Source organism: Python bivittatus, unplaced genomic scaffold (genome assembly GCF_059951505.1).
Source record: "Python bivittatus isolate LINGU-HERP-01145 unplaced genomic scaffold, Pbiv_v1 ctg000610_np1212, whole genome shotgun sequence".
Classification (NCBI taxonomy): Eukaryota; Metazoa; Chordata; class Lepidosauria; order Squamata; family Pythonidae; genus Python; species Python bivittatus.
In genome coordinates, this window is record NW_028277088.1 from 95,201 (window position 1) to 121,787 (window position 26,587).

At 53.1% G+C, this 26,587-nt stretch overlaps 1 protein-coding gene across 1 annotated transcript; it reads right to left on the reverse strand.

The window, feature by feature from the left end:
* Positions 1 to 2,338: 2,338 nt before the first annotated feature.
* On the reverse strand, positions 2,339 to 24,496 carry LOC103065463 (GTPase IMAP family member 8-like). The gene is made up of 9 exons (XM_088150505.1): positions 23,257 to 24,496; positions 22,477 to 22,553; positions 21,633 to 21,672; positions 19,188 to 19,844; positions 19,079 to 19,141; positions 7,991 to 8,097; positions 7,155 to 7,340; positions 5,780 to 5,866; positions 2,339 to 3,478 (listed from the first exon to the last, which is right to left on the reverse strand). Exons 1-9 carry the CDS (start codon positions 23,864 to 23,866, stop codon positions 2,804 to 2,806), a joined length of 2,502 nt encoding a protein of 833 aa, XP_088006631.1. The 5' UTR covers positions 23,867 to 24,496; the 3' UTR covers positions 2,339 to 2,803.
* Between the last annotated feature and the right edge of the window lie 2,091 nt (positions 24,497 to 26,587).

Consider the following 26,587-nt stretch of genomic DNA (forward strand, 5'->3'; position numbering starts at 1 on the left):
AGCAGAATGCGGGGTCTCCCCCTGAGCTTTTCACACTGGGCCGGGAAAGGGGTCCTTCCAGATGGAGAGCAAGCTCCTGCTCGGTCCTTCCGGTCTCTCAGCGTCCTTCAGCCCCCCCTCTGGACGTTTCCCTCCTGCCCTCCTCGCCCAGCAAGAGTAGAAGGGCTGGACGTCCAGCGGCCGGAGTTGCAGAAGGAAGCAATTCGGGTCTGTCTCCCGAGCTCGCTCGCAGAAGACGATGCTCCTGATGCTCCTCCCGGAGTCCCATTGGGGGAAACGGGCCGCTCTCGTTTGGCCACACGAGCGGCCCGTGAGCCTCCCATGCGCTCTCCTCTTCCTCCCCCAGCGCGGACCTCCCTAGCCCTCTGGAGCCCTAAGTGGGGGGACCACTGGAACTCTTCTGCAGCCTCTAGCCGGTCCCTGCCTCCGGGCCTCCCCAGTTGCCGGGCTCGGTTCGCAGGGCTTGGATCCGGGCACCGGCGCCCCTTCCCCACCTCTGTCGCCCGTACGTGCAACCCCGGCCCCCCCGGCCTCCGCCCCTCCCACCCCCGGGACCGAGCAAAGCCGCAGCCCCTAAACAGGAAGAGGAAAGCGAAAGCGAAAGGGCTGGGGAGCTGCTGCTTGGAAGCCACGTGGCTGAAGAAAAGCCCCTCCGCCCAGGCGCGGGGAACGGGCGGGGCGCCTCCTCGCGCGGTCTCTTCGGCGGGCGGGGGCCGTTTCGGGCTGCGCTCGCCCCAAGAGGGACCCCGCACGAGGGGCAAGCAGAGATACTCGTAAAGGCTGAGGGCCGCAAGGCGGACATCCCGGGGATCCGGGGGGCTGGCCGCTTTGGGGAAGCCGGGCGGCGTTCCTGTTGTTGGGGAGAAGAGCCCTTTGGGGGGCAGCAGGGCTGGGGAGCCCCTCGGGAGGCGGGCGGAGCGTTGGGACAATGGGGGCGTGTCCGGTGGAACGTTGGGGCTCCTCGGCTGGCCGCTCCGTGGCGGCGACTCCTCGGGGCTCCGCTGTGGGGTGGCCGGAGGCTGGGATGGGATTGCGGGGCGGGGGGAGGGTCAGTCTGGGTCTGATGGGACTGCCCAAAGGGGGGAGCTGGGGTTGACCCTGGTCACGTGTGCAAGACAGGGAGGAAGGGGGGGCAGCCTGCACTTATTTGTTAGACTTACTTTCTGTCCCACAATCCCAGTACTGTTAAGGGGAGGGTCCTAAAGGGGTGGAGCTGGACCCTGCCATCCTTCCTTGTTTTCCTTCCTCTGGGGAGCCTTCTCTGGTTCAGATCTCAAGCTCTGCCCCCGGATGCCAAAGAAGGCCCATGGCTGGGCCCTTGTGGGGCGCTGCAGCATTGCTGCCTCTGATCCCTAGGTATCCTGGGAATCAGGAGGATGGGCGCGACCACTTGGCAAGCCCAGCCCCTCCTGGGAAGGACCCCTTCGCTGAGGGCAGTGCCCTGGTGAAGGGCAGGGCCAGAGGGCAGCTGGTGCATGAGAAGCGGCCTTGGTGGGCCAGGAGCTGTCAGGGGGCGCCTGGACCCCTCCCTCTTGGCCAGGGACCTCGGCCTGCCCCCGACGGGCAGGGTGGAGAAGCCCAGCCTGACCCAGGAGCGCGACTGGCTCCATAGCCGCGAGCCCTCATTCCTGTGGGCAAGTGGGCCCATGTCTGGCAAGAGAAGCCACGTTCTGGCTTCTGGTCAGGTGTTCGCCAGCAAGGAAGCAAAGGGCCCGAAGGCAGGCAGAGGCCGAATGTTGAAATCCCTCTCATTGGCCCTCAGGGCTACACGCGCGCACACCCCCGTCCCCCTCTATGGATCCCAGAAGCAGCAGAAAGGCCATCCAGCTGGACCTTCAAAGGGGGTTCCCGCCTGGGAATCTGCTTCAAGGGGGAGACTCTTCTGAAGCCTTCATTCCGCAAAGCTTCAGGCCTGGGGATCCAGCATTTCAGCCACCAGAAAATACTTTATTAGTTTCTTTCAAGCAGGATGAGCTTTAATAAGGACAGTGTGCATCGAAGGAGAACCATGGTAGACCCCAAACGTGGCCCCCAGTTACAAAGAGCTGCATTAGCTCCTGGGCACGAGCAGGGCTGGAATCCTGTAGATCCTGCTCTTTGGGGTGGGGGTGTGACCCAGCCGGCAGGCGAGTGGAAGCAGATCAGCCACATGCTGGAGGTCAGGTGGATCTTCCACAGCCCTTCGCTGAAGCCAGTGGGGCCGCGCAGGAGGGCTGAACTAGGGGGAGGGGGGAGACCTGCTCTCCCCAGCCTGGCGCCCACAGATACATTGGAAGGACAGCTCCCCAAATCTGCAGCACCTGTGAGTCTGCACACCCATTCCTAAAGTTCAGTAAATCTTCTGGAGTCTAATTAGTTCCATTAAATATTTCTTTATTAAGAGAATTGTACAGCACCTAGTTTGTTGAGTCAAAGTATTGCTAAGCAAAGCCTTGTCTTTTAAGCCCTCCCCCCCCCTTCTACTTTCTTGTCCCACTTGAAATTCCTCGCGCCTTTCTCCTGGTCTCACGGTTGCTTGACCTTGTTGGCGCCTCTGCAGCGATAACGGCAGCACCTGGCTTGGCAGCTTCCTCCCCCCTTCTCCTAACGATGATGGCAGGAGCGAGCAAGCGGGCCTCCAATTAACAATTTAAACATTTAACTGTCAAATATGCATTGCTAGTCTAATTAAATGAAGCTATGATTTCTGGCTTGCGTAGATCCTGACAGCACCAAGGCATCTGGGGGACCCCGAGTTGGGGAAGTCGCTCTGTTGGGGAGCTCAGTGCTGCCCCCTTTGATGGGAGAGACTTTCCAGTGCTCCTTACAAGATGACACAAGAACGATTCCTTTGGTCCTGCTCTAACATGTCCTCGGTGTAGTGGGGAGCGCCCAGAGCCCGGTTACGTTTTACCAGGTTATCAATCAACTGAATTAGTTCATCAATCTGAGCCTCCTGTTCTCTCCCCCGGGCCTTGTTATCGAAAGCCAGGAACCGGTTCCCACACTGGGCAATCTGGTCCAGAAGCATTTCGTCCGCATTTTGCAGGAACTGCCCAAGAGACCCTCCTGGCAGGTCACTTTTTCGGGTGAATAGCATGATCAGGTAGGCCTTTGCTTTCAAACTGAAGATCCCTCTGATGATCTCGGCCACTTGCTGCTCCTCCCGGCTGAAAGCACCTGGCCGAAGGACCTGTATAATGACGTGGGGACCCGGGTGGGTGAAGCTCACGCACTTTTTCACCTCCTCAGCAATTTCTGTTGGTGGCAGGGTGGTGTCAAAAAAACCAGGAGTATCCACCACCACGATTTTCCTGCCTCTCCGTATCACCTCTCCCTTTTCACACGTTTTTGTGATTGACCTGGAGCTCATCTTGGAAACGAAAATTCTGTTCCTCAGGATTGAGTTTCCAGTCGCGCTTTTCCCAGCCCCCGTTTTACCAACAAGCACGATCCTCAGCTCCTCGGCTGGCAACCCCACTGAAGAGGGTGGGTCGGTCTGCAGCAGATAGTAAAGATAGTAAAGAGCCAGAAGGAAGGCCAGGAGGCAGCCACTGATCACCCAGAGGCTCATAGCGACCCGTCACGGACGAATCGCACAACAGTCGTCAAGCTCCTGGATAAAAACAGAGTGAAATAGGGAACTGGTGAAGGCTGGCAGGTCTTGGACTGAAGTGGGTTTCCTACTTTCTCCTCCCCATCTTTTCTTTACGGTCGGTCATTGCGGGGCGTAGGGTTCCAGACTATCACTGAGAAAAAACAGGCATTCCTCAGCGTCATCCTCCACTACTTCTGAAAGCAAAGGTGAACTGGTTGTGCCTGTTTTACTGGAGGTACCTGGGGAAGCTTTTTCAGATAAATCCCTGCCTTTCAGTTTTAATGAGGAAAAGGCCACAGTTATTCCAACAGCAGTCAAGATTTCAACAGGCCTTCGAATTAAAGTTCCCTTTTGGTCTTAAATGTAGATGCTAAAACGTTAACAACTGCTCTGATCCCTAGATTACACGAGCTCTCCAAACTGTTGCACATTCAGTGGGATGTACAAATGGAGGTCCAACTTCTGCTAGCACCATATTTTTATTGATTGTCTTGCAGATGCTAAAATAAATCTTTAATGGGTTTGCTTGAAAGTTTTTAAAATGCGTTTGACTTATTTGGAGTTTCTGCAAAGTCTTTTTCTTTGGATTTGTGATTTTTTTTTTTATGGCTTATCATTCAAAGTCTGTGCTAAAGATGCCCTTTTCCTTTTCCTCTTCCTCTTCCTAATTTGAACTCAGAATCACTTGTCTGCAAAGTTAAAATCCCAAACATTTGTGGGATTATAGTAGGGGGAGCAGAGCATAAGATTCTATCCTACGCAGATGATATCTCATGTTTTACAGAAGGAGCAGAAATCTCTATTCCTAATCTCATTTCACTAAAACGAGACTGGGGATCCTCTCTGTTTACACTACCAATTGGAGTAAATCAGACTCGATGCCACTGGTTAGAGGGGCTTTCAAGTAGATTCCAGCTCCCTTGCTTATCATGGTGTAAGAAGTCATAGGAAGTTGCAGGTAATCTTAGTTTTATTCTGTTTTGATGCAAATGGAAAAAAATATTTAGGCAGATGATCTAGAATTCCTTTGAGCATTTTACTCAAAATTCCTTTGAGTAAAGGAGACATCTGGTTAAAATGAACTCCAAGGTTGATTTCCATGTTGAGAGGACTTTCTACTCGTGGTTCATTCTCATTATTTTCAATAAACCTATAGGATATTGAACACATTTCTTTGGTAAGGATTTTCATCACGCAAATTACAATTAACTGCTAAGAAAGCTGGGGTTAACTTCCTATACATTCAGGCTTATCATCGGACGTTTATTCATCCTTATTTGGGGTATGGGCTGTGTAGCGGCATTTTGAATTGGAGACCAGGATGCATTGCATGGAAGCCTACATTGGTTTCTTGGCAGCACTGGAGGCAAAGACATCATTTGCCTGGTGAGGTCAGTGAGGTGAGATCATGGGGCAGGACAACGAAGACAATGGGGCTCTGAAAGAACACAGAGGTCCATTTCCTCTCCTTTCCTAGAGTCAGGGGTGCCCGCAGGGTACGGTCCCAAAGTCAGGATGGTGGCACGGTTGAAGCTGCACCTCTGACATGCATGAAAAATGGCCGGAGCTTCGATTGTGCCACCATCTTGACCTTTGGGACCATCCCCTGTCCATCCCCTGGCTCAGTTGACGGTTTTAGTTTCCCTGGGAAAGGATATTCGGGTTAGGGCCTTTTGGCCTGACTCCTTCAGTTAGAATAAGGAACTTCAGCATTCACTTCCTTGTTTGGGTGGCATCTGTTTCCAAAGCTGCCTTCCTGTGCCAGGGCATAATGCCTGGAGTGCCCTGTGCGAATCAGCCAGAGAAGGGTCACTCTCAGCAACATGAAATTAGCTTCCTACAGTCCTAAGAAGAGGTTACTGCAAGGACGACAACATCAACAAGAACTGCTTTGGGTCCATTGGTCACCACAGGGAATGCTTATTATGGGTGGACACCAACCTCCTTGCTGTTAAAGGTGCAGTGGGCAAGGTGAGAGGAGAAGGCTGCAACTCTGTCTGGAAAGGCCCTGATCCCCCCTTCTGTATTTGGGGAGCTTTGGCCTCAAAATGAACCTCTGCAGAGTCTGCTCCTTGCACAGAAATGCCCCCTCCCCAGCAAGAGAGAAGGAAGGGCTCTTCACAGACCTTCAAAAGGGTCAGCAGAAACCCCCGCGCTGATCCACGTGACTGCTAAACAGACGAGGACACGAACGAGACTCACCTGGATTCTCTCCGAAGCAACCGCAGATTTCCAAGAAGGGGTGGGAGAGGCTGAGAAGCTTCCTTCGTCCCCCTTCAGAGTCAGCCCCTACAGGAACTGCCTCCAAATAATTTGAAAGAGGACAGGGTTACCTTCCGATTTGCTAAACGGGGCTCTGAACCAAAGCTTCTGATCGCTGCATAAAAGCGCCACCACAGAAAGTGCGAAACGGGATCCCAAGCAGCCCCACCGGCCTCAGAAGAGCTCCTGAAATCGTGGGAAGGTTGGGAACTGGGGGCCCAGCCTCGTAAGCAGGTGAGCCTGGGACTTTGATCCCAAGTACCAGCAGGGCAGTAAAACAGATGCTCACCGTGGAACTTGGTTTTGCCCAGCCGGGCGTAGCAGGGACTGCGAGCTCTTTCCACCTGTTACGTGCTGCCCAGCTTCACTTGGTTGCTTTTTGAAGGCAAACCTTGTGATTTCTCGGAAGCCGACTGGCCTGTTGGGTCCCTTCCCTGCTGGCTACAGGCCAGCTTGGCTTGGTCCCTTTTTCCCTCTCCCCTTCTGTTTCTCTCAATATATGCCTATGATAAGCGTTGCCTAGCGTGACATTTTTGCAGATGATTTGCTAAGTGCTTTGTGTATTTTTTCCCCTTGCTTCGTTTGCATTTTCACAGGCGCAAAGAGTGCTACAAAGTTCATAAAAGTCATTTGGCTTTTGTTTAAGTGCATCGGGGGGGGGGGGCAGCCCTCCAGACGTTGCAGGAACGCAGCCCCAACCATTGCTCAGCTGACTATGTGATTCTTCAGCAATAGCTGGACGCCTGCCCGTGGTCAGCTCTGGTGTAAAGGCCTGGGAGCTGATGCGACTGGTTCACTCAGCACGTTGAACTCTGCCTGTGGGCGAGCAAACCTCAACTCTTCCCTCACCTCATGTGCTGTCCTATGGGGAAACCCGGGCTCTCCAGAAACCATTCTGTATTTTAGGGAGGGATGGACTATTTGCAAAATGCAGGTGGGGTGAAGCTTACATGGGGATTTGAAGATTAGATTATAAACGTAATGGGATATATTTAGACAAAGAATTATTCTTATTTAATGTATCAAAAACTAGCACTTATGATAGCCTTATTATTTCTAAGACCAGAGATAAATTGGAAGTTATCTATTTTTCATACCTTTTCTTCTTTTACTTCACTTCACTTCACTTCACTTTTTCTTTTCTTTTCCTTTCTTTTATATTTTATATTTCAAATTTTCTTTTCTATTTCTAACTTTTAAATATGTATCTTTAGAATCTCGATAAAATATCTATCTGGCATTCTGTATTTCAGGGAGGGAAAGACTAGATCAAAGTGCCACATTCTATTATAGCCATGCTAATTTGCAAGGATACCGATTTCAGCCTGATCCGTGAAATGCTTCGTGAGGGCAAGAGCCGCTCAGCCCCGGAGCGGACTGCCTTGGGCAGCGGGCGGCTCTCCTGGGCTCTCTGGAGCCCGACAGCAGCTGGCTGGCAGTGCTGCTGTACAGCTGTGGATCTCCGCAGCAGCAGGGAGTAGAACCAGGTGATCTCCAAGGGCTGCGATTAGACGATCCTGCCACTTGTGGGATTGGTGTGGGGCGTCCGTGCCTGTCTCGCCTGCTTCAAAGCAATGTGTCGTGCGTTTCATGCGCTGGGATGTTGAGGCACCAGGATGCTGATCGGGCAGGACTTTCGCAGGTGGGGAGACCCTGATCCGGCTGAATGGGCAGAGGACGCTGCTGCATGGCTGGGTTCCAGCTCGTGTCGTGGGGCATTGAGGGGGCAGCTGCAGTAGGAGCAGCTGCCTGGGGGGCTTCTGGTTTCTAGCTCTCTCCCTGGGATGGCTGCTTGAAAGAGCTCTGTGATGCTGCCCGTGGGTCCCCCTTCTTCCACAGCCTGGCACTCTGGGCTAAGCCACCTTGCCGGTGCATGCTCTGCAGGCCTGGGACTCTTCCGTGGGGCTTTCCACTGCCCCCCACGAACCGGCCAGCCGGCCTTAACATAGGTGCCACCGGATGGCAGAGCCTTCCTCCTCCTCCTCCTCCTCCTCCTCCTCCTCCTCCTCCTCCTCAGCTGGCTTGCCTGGGCTCCCCAACAGCCCCTCCCTGACCTCTAGGTTCTGGGGTAGCCAAGGTGGCTTCTCTGGGCAGGGACCAGGGCGGGCAGCGGCGGTGGCAGTGGAATGGCTGTCCGGAGGGCAGCTTTGCCTCAGAGGACGTAGGATCAAGCGTGGTCTTGGGAGGCGGTTGGGCGACCCAACGGGCTTTGGCTTCTGCTGTGGGCTGGTGGCTGTGCAAGGCCAGGGTTGGGATGCCTGTAGCGACACAAGCGTGTGACCTCTTGCCACTGTTACAAGTTGTGATCGAGTGTATTACCTGTGAGTAGAATATAACAAGTGGATAGAAGGAGCCAGTGGTCTGGCTCCCGACTCCTAATGGGACCAGCTAGCTACTAGTAAAGAGGACTTAGGTCAGTCTGTGAGAAGCAAAGCTGCACAAATAATCCTTCTTGGGTTTGAAAAGGCAAAGTTTATTTCCAAGCGTTTGCAAAGGCTGACGCTTCTCAGCTCGCAGGCTGCAAGAAGCGCCCCATGAGAGATGTCAGCAAGGTTTTTATGCACCCCTTCACACGTCAGTCGCGTTGGTCCTGCCTCGTTTTTGCCTGGGGTGGGCAAATCCGAGTTCATAACCTATCCGAGACGCCTAAAACAAATACATTATACAAAGATTCCCAAACCCCTTTTTTCTTGTTCAGAGTTTATAATTTTCTTGAGATGAGTGTCAAGGCCCAGGACCACCTGTCTTCACTAAATAACCGCCCTTTGTGTCGTTATCTTTTCTTCCTTCCCTGATTCACACTTTCTTACCAATAAAAGGCAAGACTTGTTTCCTTAGCTTTCATCCCCATTTCTCACCTTGGTGTGTGTGACCCCTTCCTTTTTGTAAACACATTCAAATTCCAAGCCTGATCACTTTAACCCTTAAGTATCAGAAAGTCTTGTTACCAGGAAGTTTTGTTAAAAGGTAATTTCTATTCATTACAAGTCTTTCTTAATTTTCTCTGTCTGTTGTGGTAACGAATGTCACCCTCAAAGCGCCCGGGTGCTCTCTCCTGTAAGGCAAATTTCACTTGTCGTGTTTGGTTTTATTGTGCTAATACAGCTTGTTCGGATGTCCTCATGTGGTCATCCTTTCCAGGTTCAAGGTCATATCCTGCCTCTTGGTAGGCTCTGCGACAGGCAGGCGGTGCTGCAGGAGCGGATGAGGAGCACAACAGGAAGCCGGGCCTTGGCGGCCCCCAGAGAAGCAGCCACCGGTCTTACGAGAGCAGAGACTTTGAGGGGATGGGTCAGCAGAGAAACGTTTGGGCCTGATTTGATGTGAGCGTGTGCCAGCCCATGCGTGCGTGCCCGTGGGGAGAGAGAATGTTGCCAGGAGGCTGGGCGCATGTGTTTCTCTCTGTTGCTACCCAACCGTTACTGTCAATCCAGGGACTTCTCCGAAACAGCCGCCCTTTGCTCTTTTCAGCTTTGCACCGTCCACCTTCTGCAACAGCTCTCTTCTCTGCCCTGCCCTGCCCTGCCCTGCCCTGCCCTGCCCTGCCCTGCCCTGCCCTGCCCTGCTCGGCTCAGTTTCCTGGGTCCAGGGTGGGGAGCAGCCTTTTCCGTGTCTGCTGCAGGGAGCCCTCCCCGTCTGGCACGAGGACAGGCCCATTGACGAGTTTCTGTGTTTGCATCATAAATGGCCAGCAGACCCAGTTCCCTCCACCTGCAGAAGGGCTGCAGCTCCACGGGTGAGTTGGCGCATGAAGGGCATTTCCCCACGCAGCCAGGAATGCCCAGGCCAGAAGCCCTGGGAACCCGCCCAGAAATGGCAGAATTTGGCAGAATGTTGCCAGGATAGATGATAACCCAATAATGCAGCAAGAAGTGCAGGATCTGCAAGCCTCTGTACTAAAAGTCAAGGAGCGCAGTGAAAAAAACGGCACTAAACTAAATATAAAGAAGACCAGACTAACAACAACAGGTAGAACAACCAGGCTCAAATTATCCTGCATGTTGTGCGAAGACCCCGCTCTCTGCAGGAGGCTCTGATGCTGGGGAAGGTGGGAGGGAAGAGGAGAAGGGCACGACCAGCAGCCGGGGGAGGGAGCCACCGGGGTCACGGTGGCAGCGAGGGCACCGTTGGAAGACCAGGTTAGGGATAGGTCATCATGGAGAAAATCTGTCCGTGCATCCCGAAGCTTCCTCTGGTGGAAAGGGCAGTGGCGTGGGCCGTTGCGGGCCCCTTGCGTCCGGCGCATGCGATACCTCTGCTCTATGCTGTTAGCTGCCCAGAGGCGTGTGCTTGAAATCGGCAGCCGTATAGACTGAATGAATGAATGAATAAATAAATAAATAAATAAATATTTGCATTGGTGTGAGGTATTACTACTAATTTTGCTTTTTTATGTCCCCTCCGATGAAGTCGTGAGGAGTGTGGTGATGCAGAAATGAATCAAAGCATGCATTTGTAGATTCAGTTCGGAGGGTGTTTTGCAGGAAAAGCGCCTGGCACCCAAGGAGCCGCTCGCCTCAGCCAAAGGCTAGAGAGCCGCGGGAAGAGCACGTCCGACCGCTCACGGCCTCTGCCGACTCTCTGTTCGGCTTTTCTGTTCACCCGGAAACTAGCCCAAGAGGCCGCTCCTCCCCACACGCTCCGTCACAAAATGAAGCAGAGCCCACCCGGCCCGCTTGGCCTGTGTTGTGTCTCCTCTGCGGGGGGTCGTTGGGACGGGCAGCGGAGTCTGTCAACGCGGGCAGCGGTGCTGGGAAAGCGGCCCGTTTCCTGGGCTGGGCTCTGCGCCCTGAACGGCCTTCCCTGTGACACGCACGCGTTTGGACCTGCTCCCCCTTGCCGCAGGGCCATGCGAGGCAACTGCACCGTGACTGATTCTGCTTTTAGGACATCCTTTTCAGGTCCCCCCCCCCCACGTTTGGGCCCATCTCAGAAGAATCTGCAGGGGGCTCAGGTTGCCCTCTTGGTGGGCAAAGGCAATCTTCCCTCACCTGAGATTTGGCATCGGGCTGATTCAACACGAGCCCCCCCCACCCCCACCCAGCGTGACTAGTTCTTACTTGAACCTAGTTCCACAGGAATTGGAAAACCACTCCTATTTCCGTGACATCTGAGAAAAAGCCTCTCCCTTCCAAGGGGGTCCCTGTTTCTGAACCCCTCCCTCTTTGAAACTCTCCTGAGCAAAGCTCCTCCGGTGTTCCTTATGGAGGCGGGTCCATCCTCCACCACAAGACGATGGAGGGAGCAAGGGGTGGACTGCTCTCCCCAAACACCATCTCGGGGCCCTTCCACAGCCATCCTTTTGCACAACAGGGACCCAGGCTGACCGCAGCTCTTTGCCAGAGACCTGCAAGACCCGTCTTGTGTTTCGGAGCTCTGCGCAGCTCGTTCAGGACTCTTCTGGACTTCCCTGGTGCTAGACCACAATGACAGGTGGCCCCAGGCAGCCTTTTCCTTCCCATTTGGTCTGGCTAAGTTCTTCACCCCTCCACCTGGACTCATGAAGCCACATCTCTGGAGACAGAAAGGAAATTACTGGGAAAAAGAGAATGCAGGACAAGCAGCAGACCCTCTTCACTTGGTTGTTGCACTGATGCACTCGCTTTCTTTGTTCACCCAGTACATTGACCCAGGTCTAACTGCCCAAACGTGAGTCTCCTTCTTGCCCCCCGCCCCCCACCCGCACAGCATCAGGCTCCCTAAGCCTGCAGACTGCGGAGACGGAGCAAAAGCCAGCCCCTTGGGACAGACGGGCTGCTGTTCTCTCCAGTCAAGCGAGGCTTCCAGTCTCCGAGGTCCTGGGCCAGTGAGCCAGTCAGAGGAACCGCTGGCGGCCAACGGGTGGGACAGAAAGGCAGCCCTCTGGAAGGACCCACGGCGGACTGATGAAGAGGATGAGCAGAGGGAGACCAAGGGAAGCAGAGGCACTGCTGAGAAGCCTGGGGAGAGGGAGGCGCTTTTTGGAAAAAGTCAAGACTTTGACCACACAGAAATAGAAAAAGAGCAACAGGTTGAACTCTGAGGAAAAAGAGCATCGCTCCATAGAGGGGCCAGAGGGATATATACTGGATTTAAGACAGAAGAAATAGAGTCAGCAAAGAAAGAAATATATTAGCGAGAGAGAAATGAAGATAGAGTGAAACTGGACTTTAAAGAATATAGGGTAGATGGAGAGCCTAAGGAAAGTAGACTGCTTGTCATTGTCGGTGTCAATAGACAGACTTTCTCCAGGACGATCTGTCCTCATCCTGGCCCTTCAGCTCTCCCAACGGTGCCCCCATCGCCTCTGTAACCGAGTCCATCCTGCTGGCTGCTGGTCGTCCTCTTCTTCTCTTTCCTTCCACCTCTCCCAGCATTAGGGCCTTCTCCAGAGAGCGGGGTCTTCACATAATGTGCAGGATAATGTGAGCCGGGTCATTTGTGCCTCGAGGGAGAACTCTGGGTCGATTTCTTTGACGATCCCTTGGTTTGTTTTCTTGGCTGTCCACGGTCTTCTCAGGAGTCTTCTCCAGCGCCAAAGTTCAGAGGTGTCAATGCTCTTTCTATCTTGCTTCTTCAAAGTCCAACTTTCACAGAATGTCACAGGGAATACCATGGCTTACACACTTCTCTTCTTATAGAAACTAGTTAGGGCAGAGATTGAATCAGATAAGTAATCTGAAAGGGTTAAGTTAGAATCTCTGGGAGGAAAGGAAGGAAAAAGAAAAAAAAGAGAAAAATGGGTAATTTGGAAACAAAGCATGCTTTGAAGGAGGCTCCACGGGGAGCTCCTGTTACATTTATGCAGCAAAAGTCTGGCTCAGAAGTGACTAAATGTGTGGAACAGTGGCACAAAGGGTTACAGCAATACTCAGTGGCCACTTTGGGGAAGCTGGGAGGAAACCAGACCAGGCAGAGTTAACAAACTCATTTGGAGTCTCCTTCCCAAGGAGAGAGAGAGACGGCAGAAGCAGTTTGTTGTCTGGGCAAGAGAAGCCAGTAAAAGGGAAGCCAAAAGCAAAGCCAGCAGCTGAAAGCACAATTGCCAGAAGCTCAGCTGGACAGGCAGGAAAGAGTTAACGGTGAAAGCGGAGAGGCTGTTGACAAAAAGCGAGCAAGGGAAATGCAAAAATGCAAAAGCCTTTATCCCCAGCTGTCAGCTAACAAATCAGCTGAGGAGAGGGGAAGGCCCTCCCCTGGACATCATGCTGACCGTGGCTAGATCTCAGACTCACTCATGTCCCACGAGGCAAGTACCTAACGGCCAAGGAGAAATTCCAGTCGTTCACATTCCCTGGAACCCCCCAGAGCTCGTAGCCTTGCGTCAAGCCCGGACATGATCAGCTAACATCTGCGCTGACTCAAGATATGCTTGGGAATAGCTCAAGGTTACGGTCACCTGTGGAAGAACAGGGGGTGCCCAACAAGCAGTGGAACAGAGATTAAACGTGGCCCGTTAATTCGTGCTTTTGAGATCTCATCCAGACCCCGAAAGCTTTGGCAAAAGTCAAGGTCAAAGTGCATTCAGGAGTTAGGCAACGAGCTGGCCGACGGGGCGGCTGGGCAGGCCGCTCTCAAACCACGGCCAGAGCAGAATTTTCACCACTGTTGCCCTGCGCCGTACCTAGACATGCAGCTGGGGTGCAGGAACATGCGGCTAGCTGAGAAAAAAAACAAGGAGCAAATTGTGAAGAAGGAGTTTGGAAATGGAAAGGGAAAGTAATCAGTCCCGGGATGGCAGTCAGGCACATTTTGAAGTTTCTGCATGACCAAGGTCCCGAAGGAGCAGAAGCGCTAGCTCAGAGGCTTAAGCGACATTGGGCAGGCGAAGGGATTAATGCAGAAGCACAGGAGATAGTTGGCAACTGGGCAGCTGTTTAGTCCATTCTAAGGGGAGAGGACTGAGGCCACGTCCCTCCCGACGGCCTAGAGGGCAGTGCCCTTTCCAAATGATACAAACTGGCTTTGCTGACAGAAGAAGCACTGACTGGTTAGATGCACCTTCAGTAACTCTGTGGAAGCATCTGCTCCCAGAAAAGCAGACACCGGTGCAGTGGCCAAGTGTTTGCTGACTGAACTGGTGCCAAATCGGGGCATGTCAGCAGCCATCCATTCAGGCAGAGGGCGACACTTCGTGAACTGAGTCATCCGCTTAATGGGTACAGCCCTGGGAACAGAGCTCAGACATCACTGAGCCTACAGGCATCCTCGCTGGCAGAGAGGATGGTGGGAACATTGAAAAATCACTTGGCCAAACTAGTAGAAGCAGTCGGCTGGGGCTCGGTAGATGTACTCCCCATGGCACTCTTGGCCACGAGAAGCTCACCTCTAAGGTCACTAAAGCTGCCTCCCTATGAAATTGTATAAGGGCAACCACTGCCTCTGGGCCTTGGCTCGATCCCCATCCCAGAAGGGGTTCAGCCTGACCCACGGTCAAGTCACTTACGTGCTATACCATCTTTTCAACAGGAGCAGTGCCAAACCCAAGAGCGAGTCAGACAACATCATGACCAGAATGGGCTACCTGAAACCGAACCGTTTCACCAGTTGCAAGCAGGAGGCTGGGTGCATCGAACAGTGCATCAGAGGAAAGACTGTCTCTCCCCAAGGTGGGAAGGCCCAGACCAAGGGCTGTTAGTAGCTCACAGCAGTGCGAAGCTTGAAGGTCCGACCTCGTGGGCCCACCTAAGTCATCTCAGACGCGCCCCAGCCCCAGAAGCAGGCATTACCAAGGACTTTGTTCCAGGCTTCCGGGAAATGAGCAGAAGAAAGAAGAAGGGTGAAGTTTTGACTATGAAACCCCGAAGAGCTCTGAAGATAAGTTTTAATGGACTCTTGCTAGCTTAACTTTGACATTTAGTCTCCTGCAGTTATTTAGATAGCTTTATTGTACTGCTCTGTTTCTTTTTCCTTACTTTCTGCCTCTCAGCAAAGGAATGGCTCTGCTAACCCTTGTGTTTATGACGGTCAGTGTGGTTTATTTGCAGTTGCCAGGGTGTAAGATGCAACACTCACTGGACTGGCTGCCTACAAACAATTCTTACTTGACTTTAGTCCATTCTGTAATCCCGCCTGGTGAAACTTCCTGTGCTCTCGAGGGAGCAGATTGGGATTCTGTGATCAAAGCATGCTTTGTAGGAACACCTGAGCAGTTTTTGGAGATACTCCATACTGTTACTACACTGCTCCCAAGACGTCACCCACTCAGCCTTGATTACCTAAAGAAAACCCTTCTATACGTTGAGTCTACACCCACCAAGCACAGTGGACCAACCAAGCACTATACGGGGTAGAAACCAAGAGTGATTTGCCAGGGCGCAACTGTGTGTGAGTGTTCGGTTGTGACGCAGAAAGAGTTGCCTTTTCATACTTTCCAGCATGCTCCTCGGGAGGCCCCTGTGCAACTGGGTGTTTATCTTCATTTTACACAGTACCCTTGTCCAAAAGTACGCCCATCACAAGCCCAAGCAGGTGCGATACATCACCGAGGGCTCTCCCACTTGACAGGGCTTGTGATGACCGGCAGGCTTGTTAAAGAGAGAGAAGTTTACGGGCTTGCTCTCTCCAAGCTTTACCAACCTGTGCCTACCTGACCTCCGAAAATTGGCTGTTTAGTTCTCAAGAGTATGAACAAGTCTTCAAATGCTCTAGCACTCCCAAACGAAGAGCAGGAACAGCTGAGAACAGCCGTCTTGCAAAATAGATTGGCCGCTGACTTTACGTTGTTCAAAATGGCCTGTGGGCGTGAGGAGCTTCCAGGTATGTGCTGCTGTAACCTGACTGACCGTTCCTTATGAGCAAACACCACCGTGCGAGATTTAAAGGGTCTGGCGAAGCGGGTTACAGAACAAGCCCCCAGTAATTTATGGGCTCGGCTTACCCCTTGGTTGCCTGGCACAGGCTGGTTGCGAAATTTGGCTCTAGGGGGCCTGGCTCTCCTGGCTGTTTTGTTTGTTGGTTGGTTGAATTTATCGCCGCCCATCTCTCCCGATGGGGGACTCTGGGTGGCTTGCAACTCATTAAAACAATCAATCAATAAATATACAATTACATACAGTGGGGCAAAAAAGTATTTAGTCAGCCACCAATTGTGTAAGTTCTCCCCTTAAAAAGATGAGAGAGGCCTGTAATTTTCATCATAGGTATACCTCAACTATGAGAGACAAAATGGGGGGAAAAATCCAGAAAATCACATTGTCTGATTTTTGAAGAATTTATTTGCAAATCATGGTGGAAAATAAGTATTTGGTCACCTACAAACAAGCAAGATGTCTGGCTCTCACAGACCTGTAACTACTTCTTTAAGAGGCTCCTCTGTCCTCCCCTCGTTACCTGTAGTAATGGCACCTGTTTGACCTTGTTATCAGTATAAAAGACACCTGTCCACAACCTCAAATAGTCACACTCCAAACTGCACTATGGCCAAGACCAAAGAGCTGTCGAAGGACACCAGAAACAAAATTGTAGACCTGCACCAGGCTGGGAAGACTGAATCTGCAATAGGCAAGCAGCTTGGTGTGAAGACATCAACTGTGGGAGCAATAATTAGAAAATGGAAGACATACAAGACCACTGATCATCTCCCTCGATCTGGGGCTCCATGCAAGATCTCACCCCGTGGGGTCAAAATGATCACAAGAACGGTGAGCAAAAATCCCAGAACCACACGGGGGGACCTAGTGAATGACCTGCAGAGAGCTGGGACCAAAGTAACAAAGGCCACCATCAGTAACACACTACGCTGCCAGGGACTCAAATCCTGCAGTGCCAGACGTGTCCCCCTGCTTAAGCCAGTACATGTCCGGGCCCATCTGAAGTTTGCTAGAGAGCATTTGGATGATCCAGAAGAGGATTGGGAGAATGTCATATGGTCAGATGAAACCAAAGTAGAATGTTTTGTTCTAAACTCAACTTGTCGTGTTTGGAGGAGAGAGAATGCTGAGTTGCATCCAAAGAACACCATACCTACTGTGAAGCATGGGGGTGGAAACATCATGCTTTGGGGCTGTTTTTCTGCAAAGGGACCAGGACGACTGATCCGTGTAAAGGAAAGAATGAATGGGGCCATGTATCGTGAGATTTTGAGTGAACACCTCCTTCCATCAGCAAGGGCATTGAAGATGAAACGTGGCTGGGTCTTTCAGCATGACAATGATCCCAAACACACCACCCGGGCAATGAAGGAGTGGCTTCGTAAGAAGCATTTCAAGGTCCTGGAGTGGCCTAGCCAGTCTCCAGATCTCAACCCCATGGAAACCTTTGGAGGGAGTTGAAAGTCCGTGTTGCCCAGCGACAGCCCCAAAACATCACTGGTCTAGAGGAGATCTGCATGGAGGAATGGGCCAAAATACCAGCAACAGTGTGTGAAAACCTTGTGAAGACTTACAGAAAACATTTGACCTCTGTCATTGCCAACAAAGGATATATAACAAAGTATTGAGATGAACTTTTGATATTGACCAAATACTTATTTTCCACCATGATTTGCAAATAAATTCTTTAAAAATCAGACAATGTGATTTTCTGGATTTTTCCCCCATTTTGTCTCTCATAGTTGAGGTTTACCTATGATGAAAATTACAGGCCTCTCTCATCTTTTTAAGTGGGAGAACTTGCACAATTGGTGGCTGACTAAATACTTTTTTGCCCCACTGTAAAACCTAAAACCTGTACAAAACAATTGCTTTGTTGTTACTTTGTGCTGGGCTTTGAACTTTTTAGCAGTTGCTTCTAGAAGAGTGTAAGGTTAAATCCAGTTCTTTTGTCTGACGTGAATTTTGCCCTCCAAGGTGGCAAAAGGGGAGATCTGTGAGGAAAATACATTTTTGGGTGAAGAAAGTAAATTTCTAGACGCTTCTGATGAATGGGAGCGCCTTAATAAAATTGAAGCATAAAGAACGTGCAGCACCCTTGGAGCTGGCGTGACCTACCGAGGCGTCTGCCTTGGAGGAGGACGTGCTCCTCCTGGCGTTTGGCACCTTGGACCGACCGGCCGTTGTTTCCCTTGTGGATAGCGGAGAGAGAGAGGGGCAGAAAGTAACTTGAGATCTTTCTTACTTATGCACGCCTGCATCATCACATGCATACGTATGCACCATCGTTCTTCCCTTCCCCTTTCCTGAAATGTGCAAATAGCAGAGCATCTCTTTTGTTTGCAGGGGGTGTCTCCCGCTAACCCTTGGTGGGGTCCCCTCCAGCACGTACCGCTTAATAAACACTGCAGCGAAGCCTTGATTATTTTGCAGCTGGGTCCTGCGTTTTGATTCCAGTGTAAGATGTCAGTTTCTGGAACAGTTGAAGGCATTTCTAATTTACAATTCCCTGTTTCGGTAAGCTTTCCTTGCTTGGTGAAGTAAACGTGTCCCCCCCCCAGCCCCTGAGGGAGATACAAAAAGCCAACTGCCTGTCCACATTTCCAGTGCCGAGTCTGGGTCAGTCGGATTATGTGCGGCTCAAAGATGCCGCAGGAAGGCGCCACCCGGTTTCTGAGTGATGCCCGTGAGATCGAGAGGGTTTTGCCGGAGGGGCCTCTGGAGAAGCAGAAGCCAAATTAACCGCTCGGGCTGCTCAGCCTGGGGCCGGCCCAGAGGCCTCGGGGGCACCGTGGGGACAGCCCCCCCACCCTCCTTTTTTTTGGTGTGAAACAATCAAGAACATAATTTCAAGGAATAATATTTACAAAATGTACAGCAAATGATTTCTTAAATTTTAATTAGGGAATGGTTTATAGAGTACAGATAAAAACGTTATACCTTTAGGCTAATATATTCCAATATCCACCCAAGAACTTTAATCGGTTCATCTTTTTGAGCCAGAACTCCAAAGACAGAGCCTTCACGGTCGGAAAAGACACACAGTGGCCCAATTCCCTGGTGTTTTACAACTAAATGAGACTTAGGGCGTGAGTTTTGTACTAGGGCACAAGCTAGAAATGCCAGTTGTCATCCCATGAGTTGGGAGCCACGGGAGTTGTAATCTCAGCACTGACCAAAGTTGGAAAAGGCAGAATTGCACAAGATGAGGTGGTTGCGGCTCACAGACCAAGAACGCAACCTGCATGCTGGACATCTTCATCCAGGACCGGCTGCAACCGCCGATTCCTCCTGAGTAGACGTGCGCAGGGCTGCCCTGCCGCAAACAGGCATTCTGGCACCTCGGGACCCTGAAGGGCCCTGCAGAAAGGCGGGAGCAAACTTCGCAGCCCTGACAGCTACTCACACTGGCGACTCATGGGCTGCGCAGAGCTGCAGAAATACGTACTTGTATGGGCATACGCATGCATCTCCCCCACCGCAACAGAAATGGAGAGGGAAGAGGGGTCATCTAAAAGTTGAGAAAGAAAAGAGCATGAAGAGCAATACATCTCAACGTTTATTTGATGATTTATTCCTGAACGTCAACTTTTTCTTCAGATACTGTAGAATAAATTTGGGGTTCTGTGTATTCCGCGCATTCTCCAGGAGCATCTGCTCCACCTTCTCCATCAGCTCAGAGACCTGCTCCTCCCGCTCGGCTCCCTCAGCCTTGTTGTTAAACCCGCAGAAGCGATTCCCGCACTGCTGGATCAGGGCCCGCAGAGCCTTGTTGTCGGACTCTCGGACGTACTCCTGCAGGGGGTCCCCTCCCAAATCTTCCTTGCAGGTGAAGAGGACGATCGTGTGCCTGGCGGACTCTGCCCCAAAGATCTTCCAGACACGCTTTGCGGCCGCCGCGTCTTCCGCGGTGAAGCGCCCCACCTGGGTCACTAAAATCAGGGCGTGGGGGCCAGGCCGGGAGAGCTCAGTGTAAGACATGACCTCACGTCGCACAATCTCATTGCAGTCTTCGGAATCAAAAATGGCTGGTGTGTCGACCACGGAAACCTTCATGCCATGCCAGCTTCCCTGCCCTCTTTGGCACTTCAGGGTGGTCGTCGTTGCCGCCAGGGCGGACTTGAACAGTTTCTGGCCAAGGATGGTGTTGCCCGTGGCGCTCTTCCCGCCTCCGGTCTTCCCAACCAGGATCAGCCGGAGTTCAGCATCCTCCCCTGTGAGTGTGGAAGGCAGAGTTAGAGAAGGACGGAGTTCCACCACTGGAAGGATCCCTTACTGGCCCAACAGAGGGGAACCCGGCTATGCAATTTCTGACACTTGAGGACAGGCAGAAGAAGGGTGCCATTCAGGAGGGCAGGTGGTGCCGGTCAAGTTCTCACTGAGTCCCTCCTGGGCCCCCAACTGGACCCACTCAGGGTGGCAGCCTCACACCTGTGGGGGGAGGTGCAAGGCCCACTCTCCAGGTTGCGCTGACTGCCATTTAAGAGAGGGATCCACACCATTGCGATGTTCTCTCTTAAATGAAATTTATTTGTATTTATATTTCAAATTTAGATACTGCCCAGCTCATGAAGGAGGAAGAAATCCCGGATGCTAAAGGTAAAACCTCTAAGCTTGACACAGGGACTGTACGGACACATCGGGATTGTTTTCTTGGCAGCAATACAGAACTGGACTGTCGCTGCCTCTGCCAGGGTGTTTCCTTTAACTTTCCAGGCGGGATCCTGAGGTGTTTCCTGTCCGAGCACAAACTGTCCAGATACCCCTAAGCTTTCACGCTCAAACAAGGGCGACCAAGCACGGCCGTTCACTGAGAGATCACCAGTTGCCTGAAGCCAGCTTAGAAAAAGGAGGCCGTGTCTTGCCAAGGAACAGAAAGGTGGATACGTGGGCTCCAGATTACCTTCACTGGATGTTAAAGAGGGAATATGACTTTGGCACAAAATCTCAGAGAAGGTGTCTGTGGTCTCTTACTTAGTCTCACTGCTGCCCCTTTACTTGAATCCTTCTCTTACGGCCGCTGGTCAAAAACTTATCTCCCCACGGAGGACAAAGGAGGGGCTGAGCAGGCTGGGAATGGCCAGGAACAGGGTCCATCCAGCCCTCTGGACAGAACTTGCCAGCTGTGGCCGATTCTGTTGGTACCTGCCTCCACAGGGGGAGGGGGGCAAAGTCCTTGTGGCTGGGGCACTTGCTGACCTTGAGAGGGGGCCTCCTTCAAGCCCTGGGAGGGGAGGTTGGACTGGTTCACCTCTACAAGGTGACGGGGGGGGGCTTTTTGACAGAAGGAGTGGACCAATGGCTGCACAGCACAGCACAGCACAGCCAGCCCAAAAGCCTGGCCTGCAAGTCCCACGAGGCAAACTTTACCCCCCAATGGGGACTTTGAGGGGGCAGAGATTCAGTCATATTAACTGCACCCACAAATCTCAACGGCTTTTCCCCCTTTCCACCTCCCCCTGGCCAAGCTCCTGGCCGGCTCTGCTCCACCTCGACTGCGGGGAGGAACCGCTCCGGTGAGCCCAAGAACCGCCCTGCCAAAGCGAAGGCCGGTCTTTGCAAGGCAGCGAACAGGGAAGGGCCAGCCCAGAGACTGCCACCCTCTTCTGCTGTGCCAGTCCGCTCCCCACCCCGCCAAAGGGCACTGCAAGGGTGGAAATGGGCAAAGAGTGCCCAAATGCCCAGGAGGTCAGATTTGGGCTTTTTCATTTAACAGAAGGTGCAGCCAGGAGTTCCTGTTGTGAGAGTCTTCTTGCCAAAACTTCAAGTTTTGTGTGCTCTTGATTAATGGCTTTTAATTTTTCATAAATAATTTCCTTTAAATTCAGTGCCCCCCCCCCCAGATTTTCAATGATGTAACGAGGGCCAGAAAATTTATAAATCAATCCATCCCACGGCTTCCGAGGCCAGAGGTATGCCCCTCCCCGAGACCTTTGAACCAAACCATTCCTCCTGCCGTTGTACGGGTAAACAACGATGCAGAATTTTTGACAGAACATCACCTTTTTGTTTTGCTTCTCTCCTGGGCTCTTCCTCGGCCTCCTGAAAGACAGCCAAATACTCTGTCAGATCCAACCCTTTGGCAGATTGTGGAATCCAAGCACAGAGTGGCAAGAGATGCGGGCTTTGTAGGAGGAGGGCCGTGTTGGTCAAAAGTCAGGAGGAGTCTGGAAACCCCTTTTCCAACTACTGTGACACATTTTATTAAACGGCGTAAGCTTATGCCATTTAATAAAATGTGTTACTTGGAAAAGGGGGTTCCAGACTCCTTATTTAATGCCCAGGCTTGCAGTTTGGGACAAACCCTTCACTCCTCTGCATCATGCTTTTTAAGAAGTAGCAGTTTTCTAATGTTATGTGAGTCACTGAATGTATCTGTAAATCTAAGACTCAAGCCTGGGGGGGGGGGCAAGAAGGAGTTCCCCACCTCTCCCCAGCACAGTCCAGTCAAAGGAAACGGCCCCCTTCTCGCAAGGAGGCTCCTGGCCCTCCAGACCTTTGCGTCCCGCAGGCTGCGCAGAAAACATCCTGGCCTTTTTTTCCTGCCGTTCTCATTCAAGTGGGTAAAGAGGGTTTGCTTTCCAAGGAGAAGGGAGACTTTGTGAAATTCTCACAGAGTAATCTGGGTTCTTGGGTTGCCTTAGATCTGGGGAGGGCTGAGCGGGAAGCGCCATCTCTAATGTCTGGAGGGTCTTCCCCCCGGGGATTTCACAGGCTGGGAAGCGGGAGCAAGCCGGAAGGCTTCTGGGGACAGACAGATGTGCAGCAGGCACTCCCCTGCCCAAGAAATCCGCCCCCAAACACTTGCCCGGGCAGCTGAGGGCTCTGCTTCAACTCAGGACCAACCTCCAGGCCGGGCGGGGAGGGGGGAGCGTGTCCTTGATCAGGATCCAATTTCCCCACTCTGCCCACCTGTTTTGGTACTGCCAACGTATAAAATGCAAAACAGCGAAGTTGCCACACAGCAACAAATACATCTTAGGCACTATTTTTATCAGACCAACTCCAAACAGCGGGGTCACTTCTCAGCCACAGAAGCATTCTCACGTTCTTCACCCAGCAGCGGGGGTGGGGGTGGGGGGGGGGTGTTAAAAGGAGAACGAAAAGGAGCAGCTCAGTGCTGGTGCCACGTGGTCCTCACTGGGTCAGGTGATGCACCGGAGGAATCTGCTGAGGTCCCAAGGTGGTCCTTTGGGGCAGCGGCGGAAGAGTCGCTGCTGAGAGCAGGGGTGGTCGGGAGGGGGAAAGGGGGCTGCTTCTCCGTGGAGGAGAATGCTGGGGGTCCTGGGGACCGTTCCCCTTGCATTCCGACACAGGACGTTGCATACTTTACAACATCATTGACACAAGACGTGCATCCTTTCACCGGGACCTCATGTGGGCGACATCCTTTGCCCTCCCTTGGCGCCCCTCTCCCCACTCCCGGCCATGGACTCGGGTGGACAAAGGAACCCAGAATCCTCCTTGGGACCTCCGGAACCGCCCAGATGTCCTGCAGAAGTTCCAGCTGCAACTCCCGAGCTGCGGAGGGCCCTCCCGCCCTCTGCCCGCAGCGACGGAAGGCCGGCCGCAGTCTCTCCTCCACCCAGGGGACTAAGGGCTCCGCGGGAGGGGCTCCCCGCCTACCTGGCCGCTCGCTCCTTGCGTCGACATGGCGCGTCCAGCGGCTCCGGGGATCTCCGGCTCGGCTGCGGCAGTTCAGCCCCACCGGCTGCCAAGGCAAAGCGACCGGCTCTCTCGGCGACGTTTTGGACGCCCGCCGAAGGAGGGAAAGGGGCTCCCTCTCGCGGCCCGACCAGGCAGAGGGACTTAGGGGCGGGAACTCAGAGACTGCGCCCGGGCCACCGCCTGGCCCCTGCTGGCAGCCCCCTCCCCGAATAGCGTACCTGCCTTTTGGGGGGGGCGAACCGAGACAGGCGTCTGCCCTCCTGGCGCGGACCCTCGAAAGCCTCGGAGGCGGCGCCGGGACCGGGCGAGGCCCCCACCCCTGCTGGGACCGCTCCTCTCCTCCCCCCCAGCAGTGGCACCCCGTTACCTTCGCGGGCGGCCGGTGCCTGCGCGGCTCCGGGGAAGCCTCGCGCGCGTCGGGCGAGAAAAGCAGGAGTGGCGCGACCGGGCGCCTCGCCTGGCACTTCGCTGCCGGCGGGGAAGGCTGGGAGTGGCCGGGCCCGCTTCCCCGGCGCCTGGCAAAGGAAAGCGAAAGTGCCTCGCGAGGAGACCGGCCGCACGCCCGCATTTGGGGCGGAGGGAATCGCGCCCTCTTTAGGCTGAGGGTCTGTGTGAGGGCAACCCGCTGCCGACTGAGCGGGCTGCATTGGCACGGTGCGCGACGAACCTTAACGCAGCCCGTTCAGCGAACTTGTGCTTCCGCTTATTGTGTGAATGGGCGAATGCCGCCGAAGGCCGAGCGAGCTGTGCAGGCGCGGTCCCTGAGACTCCTAAGCCCCAGCCTGTTTCCTTCGGCCTCTGTGCCCCTCTGCTTCCAACCAGAGAGCCGTGCCCAGCAGGCATCAAACCCATTAGCCAGTGCCCCCGACTTCCCAAATTCCTGGCCAGGGTTGCTGCTGGAGGTCTGCGTGAACCTTGAGTCCAGGAATGTGTGAAGAGATTTCTGAGGTCATCCAGCCCAGGGCAAGAATCTGTTCGTCCATCCCGCTGCCACTGGACAGCATCCAGCTGGGGGTGGGGGCGCTATCAGTCTCAGCAGATGGTCCAACACTTCACATCAGGAAAGTCTTCATATTCAGCCTGGTCTCCCCGGCCTTCTCCCTTTCAGTAGAAATGGGGCTGAGCGCCATGTGAGTCAAGGCACGTGGAACCAGAGCGAAGGGACTCCTTGTCCGCCTTTCTCTCGGGCCCTGAGAAATTGTCTCTGCGGGAGAGGCCATCTAGGGATCCACTGCAGGAACTGCGGCTGGCAAACAGGCAGTCACCTCGCTGCTCCGGATCACGGGCGCCACCTGCAGAAACTCAGCCAGGAGTTTCCCCTTGGTGGCCTTCTCCTTGCACACGGTTTCGGATGCCTTCTTATTCAGAACATACCCTGTCTCACTCGGCCTTGTGCTGCAGCACCCAATTTGTAGCACCAGCAAGTTGGAAGGGGTCACTGGGCCACCTAGTCCAACCCGCTGCTGATTGAGCCCCCAGCAATCCCCATTAAATCATCTGCAGCAGGTGCTTTTGCTTCTGGGGAGCCGGGAGATCTCTTGGTCCTGAGCTCCACTGAAGAAGCTTTTCTAAACTTCTTAAATTAAAGTCAATCTTTCCATGTCCTGCACTCTGGAGTAGGAGAGTTCAGGCCTGGGAGATGCCCTCACGGCGCTCCTTGTTCTGCCCTTCCCTTCCCTTCCCTTCCCTTCCCTTCCCTTCCCTTCCCTTCCCTTCCCTTCCCTTCCCTTCCCTTCCCTTCCCTTCCCTTCCCTTCCCTTCCCTTCCCTTCCCTTCAGGCTCCCCATGCCCAGTTCCTTCCACTCTAGCCCCAGATCTATTCCAGTCCCTGGACCTTCTTTGCTGCCCTTCTCTGCCCTGTTCCAGTTCCTTATAGCGCAGACCTGCTCTCTAAAATGGGGTCTGCCCCAGTGCAGGCCAGAGGAACAATTCACTCCCCACGGTTGGGAAACTAGCCTTCTGTGGAAGCAGCCTAGAATTACACGGGCCGTTCTGGCAGCCCCCCTGCACTCCTCACTCATCACGCAACACGCTTAGGGTACTTGCAGACTTAGCAGCTGCATTCACACAGTGCTGGGATTTGTTATTAGTGACCTTGGATAGTTTTGTTCAGGCTAGCTGACGATTAGCCTATGGCGAGGATTGAGTGGGGGATTGTGGGAATGCCCTGTCTGTGCTCCAGGATATTCTGTTAATCCACTCCTCCTGGTCGTTCCCATTACGATGTCCTACTTGCAGTCCGATGCACGTGCCTCCTTCCCTGCTCATTTTTTCAGAGGAACGGAGAAAAGCCCCATTTCCGGCATCAGCAGAGCTCCAGCAGCAGCCTCCAGGCCTTACCCTGCCCTGGCCTTTGCTCATTAATCATCCCACAGCTGCTCCGGGAGCCTCCCTTGTCCTGAACACAGTCAGGTCTCCCCTGGCTTGACTCTCTCTTGCCCACCTGCTATCCAGGCTGGCAACGTGGGGTCATGGCTCTTGGGACTGGCATCTGAATGAAGAAGTGCCAGCCTGCCGCTTTCCTTGGGCGCCCCACCCTCCCGAAGGAGATGGCGAGGTCCTTCAGGGTGAGGGACACACGTTCAGGTTCCCCTTGGGTGTGTTTTTGTCTAACCCCAAATAGGCACTTTTACCTGTGTTAATCAGAAGTTTTTGTGTGGCAGCTTGAGTTTTAAGCTACACTGTTTTTATCTGCTTGTTGTCTGGCACGAATTGCTCAGATGACCGATCTGTAAGTTGAATAAACACACAACAGAAGAGAATGTGTGTAGCTCAAGGTTGAAGCGTGGAGTCCACGGGGTTCTCTGCGCTTGGCTGTTTTCTTGCAGACGTTTCGTTATCCAACTAGGTAACATCTTCAGTGCTAGGATGGGATGGGGTTTGCTCTCTATTTAAGTGCTGTGGCCTGCCTTGCCAATGTTGGTGGGAGTGTGTGTCCCCCCCTCCCGTAATTCCTTGATTGTGTATTGTTTACTGCTGATTGTATGTCTGGTGCTAATGTTGGTGTTAATCTCTGCTTATCTGGGTGGTGATTGCTGGTGAGGAGATGTTCTGGTCTTTTGTCTTCTTTTCTGCTGTTTCTTTTGAATGGTGTGTAGATGCTGTTTATCTCTATGTGCCTGTTGATGGCTGCCTTGTCTGAACACCAAGCTTCCAAGAATTCCCTCGCATTGTTGGATTTAGCTTGGTCTAAGATGCTGACAGTTTCCTAGTTGAAACTGTGGTTGAATCTGTCCATGTGTTGTGAGATTAAGCAGTTCTTCTGCTAGTTGGTGTTCATGGATGGGCT

What these genes read in the sequence shown, in the direction of transcription:
- LOC103065463 (XM_088150505.1), bottom strand. Translation starts at nt 23,866, where the DNA reads ATGCGGGCGTGCGGCCGGTCTCCTCGCGAGGCACTTTCGCTTTCCTTT. An exon ending in TTGATCCTACGTCCTCTGAG is followed by an intron (nt 7,341 to 7,990) that starts GCAAAGCTGCCC and finishes GTCTAATCGCAG; the next exon opens with CCCTTGGAGATCACCTGGTT. An exon ending in CACGGATCAGGCTGAAATCG is followed by an intron (nt 5,867 to 7,154) that starts GTATCCTTGCAA and finishes CAGTTCCTGTAG; the next exon opens with GGGCTGACTCTGAAGGGGGA.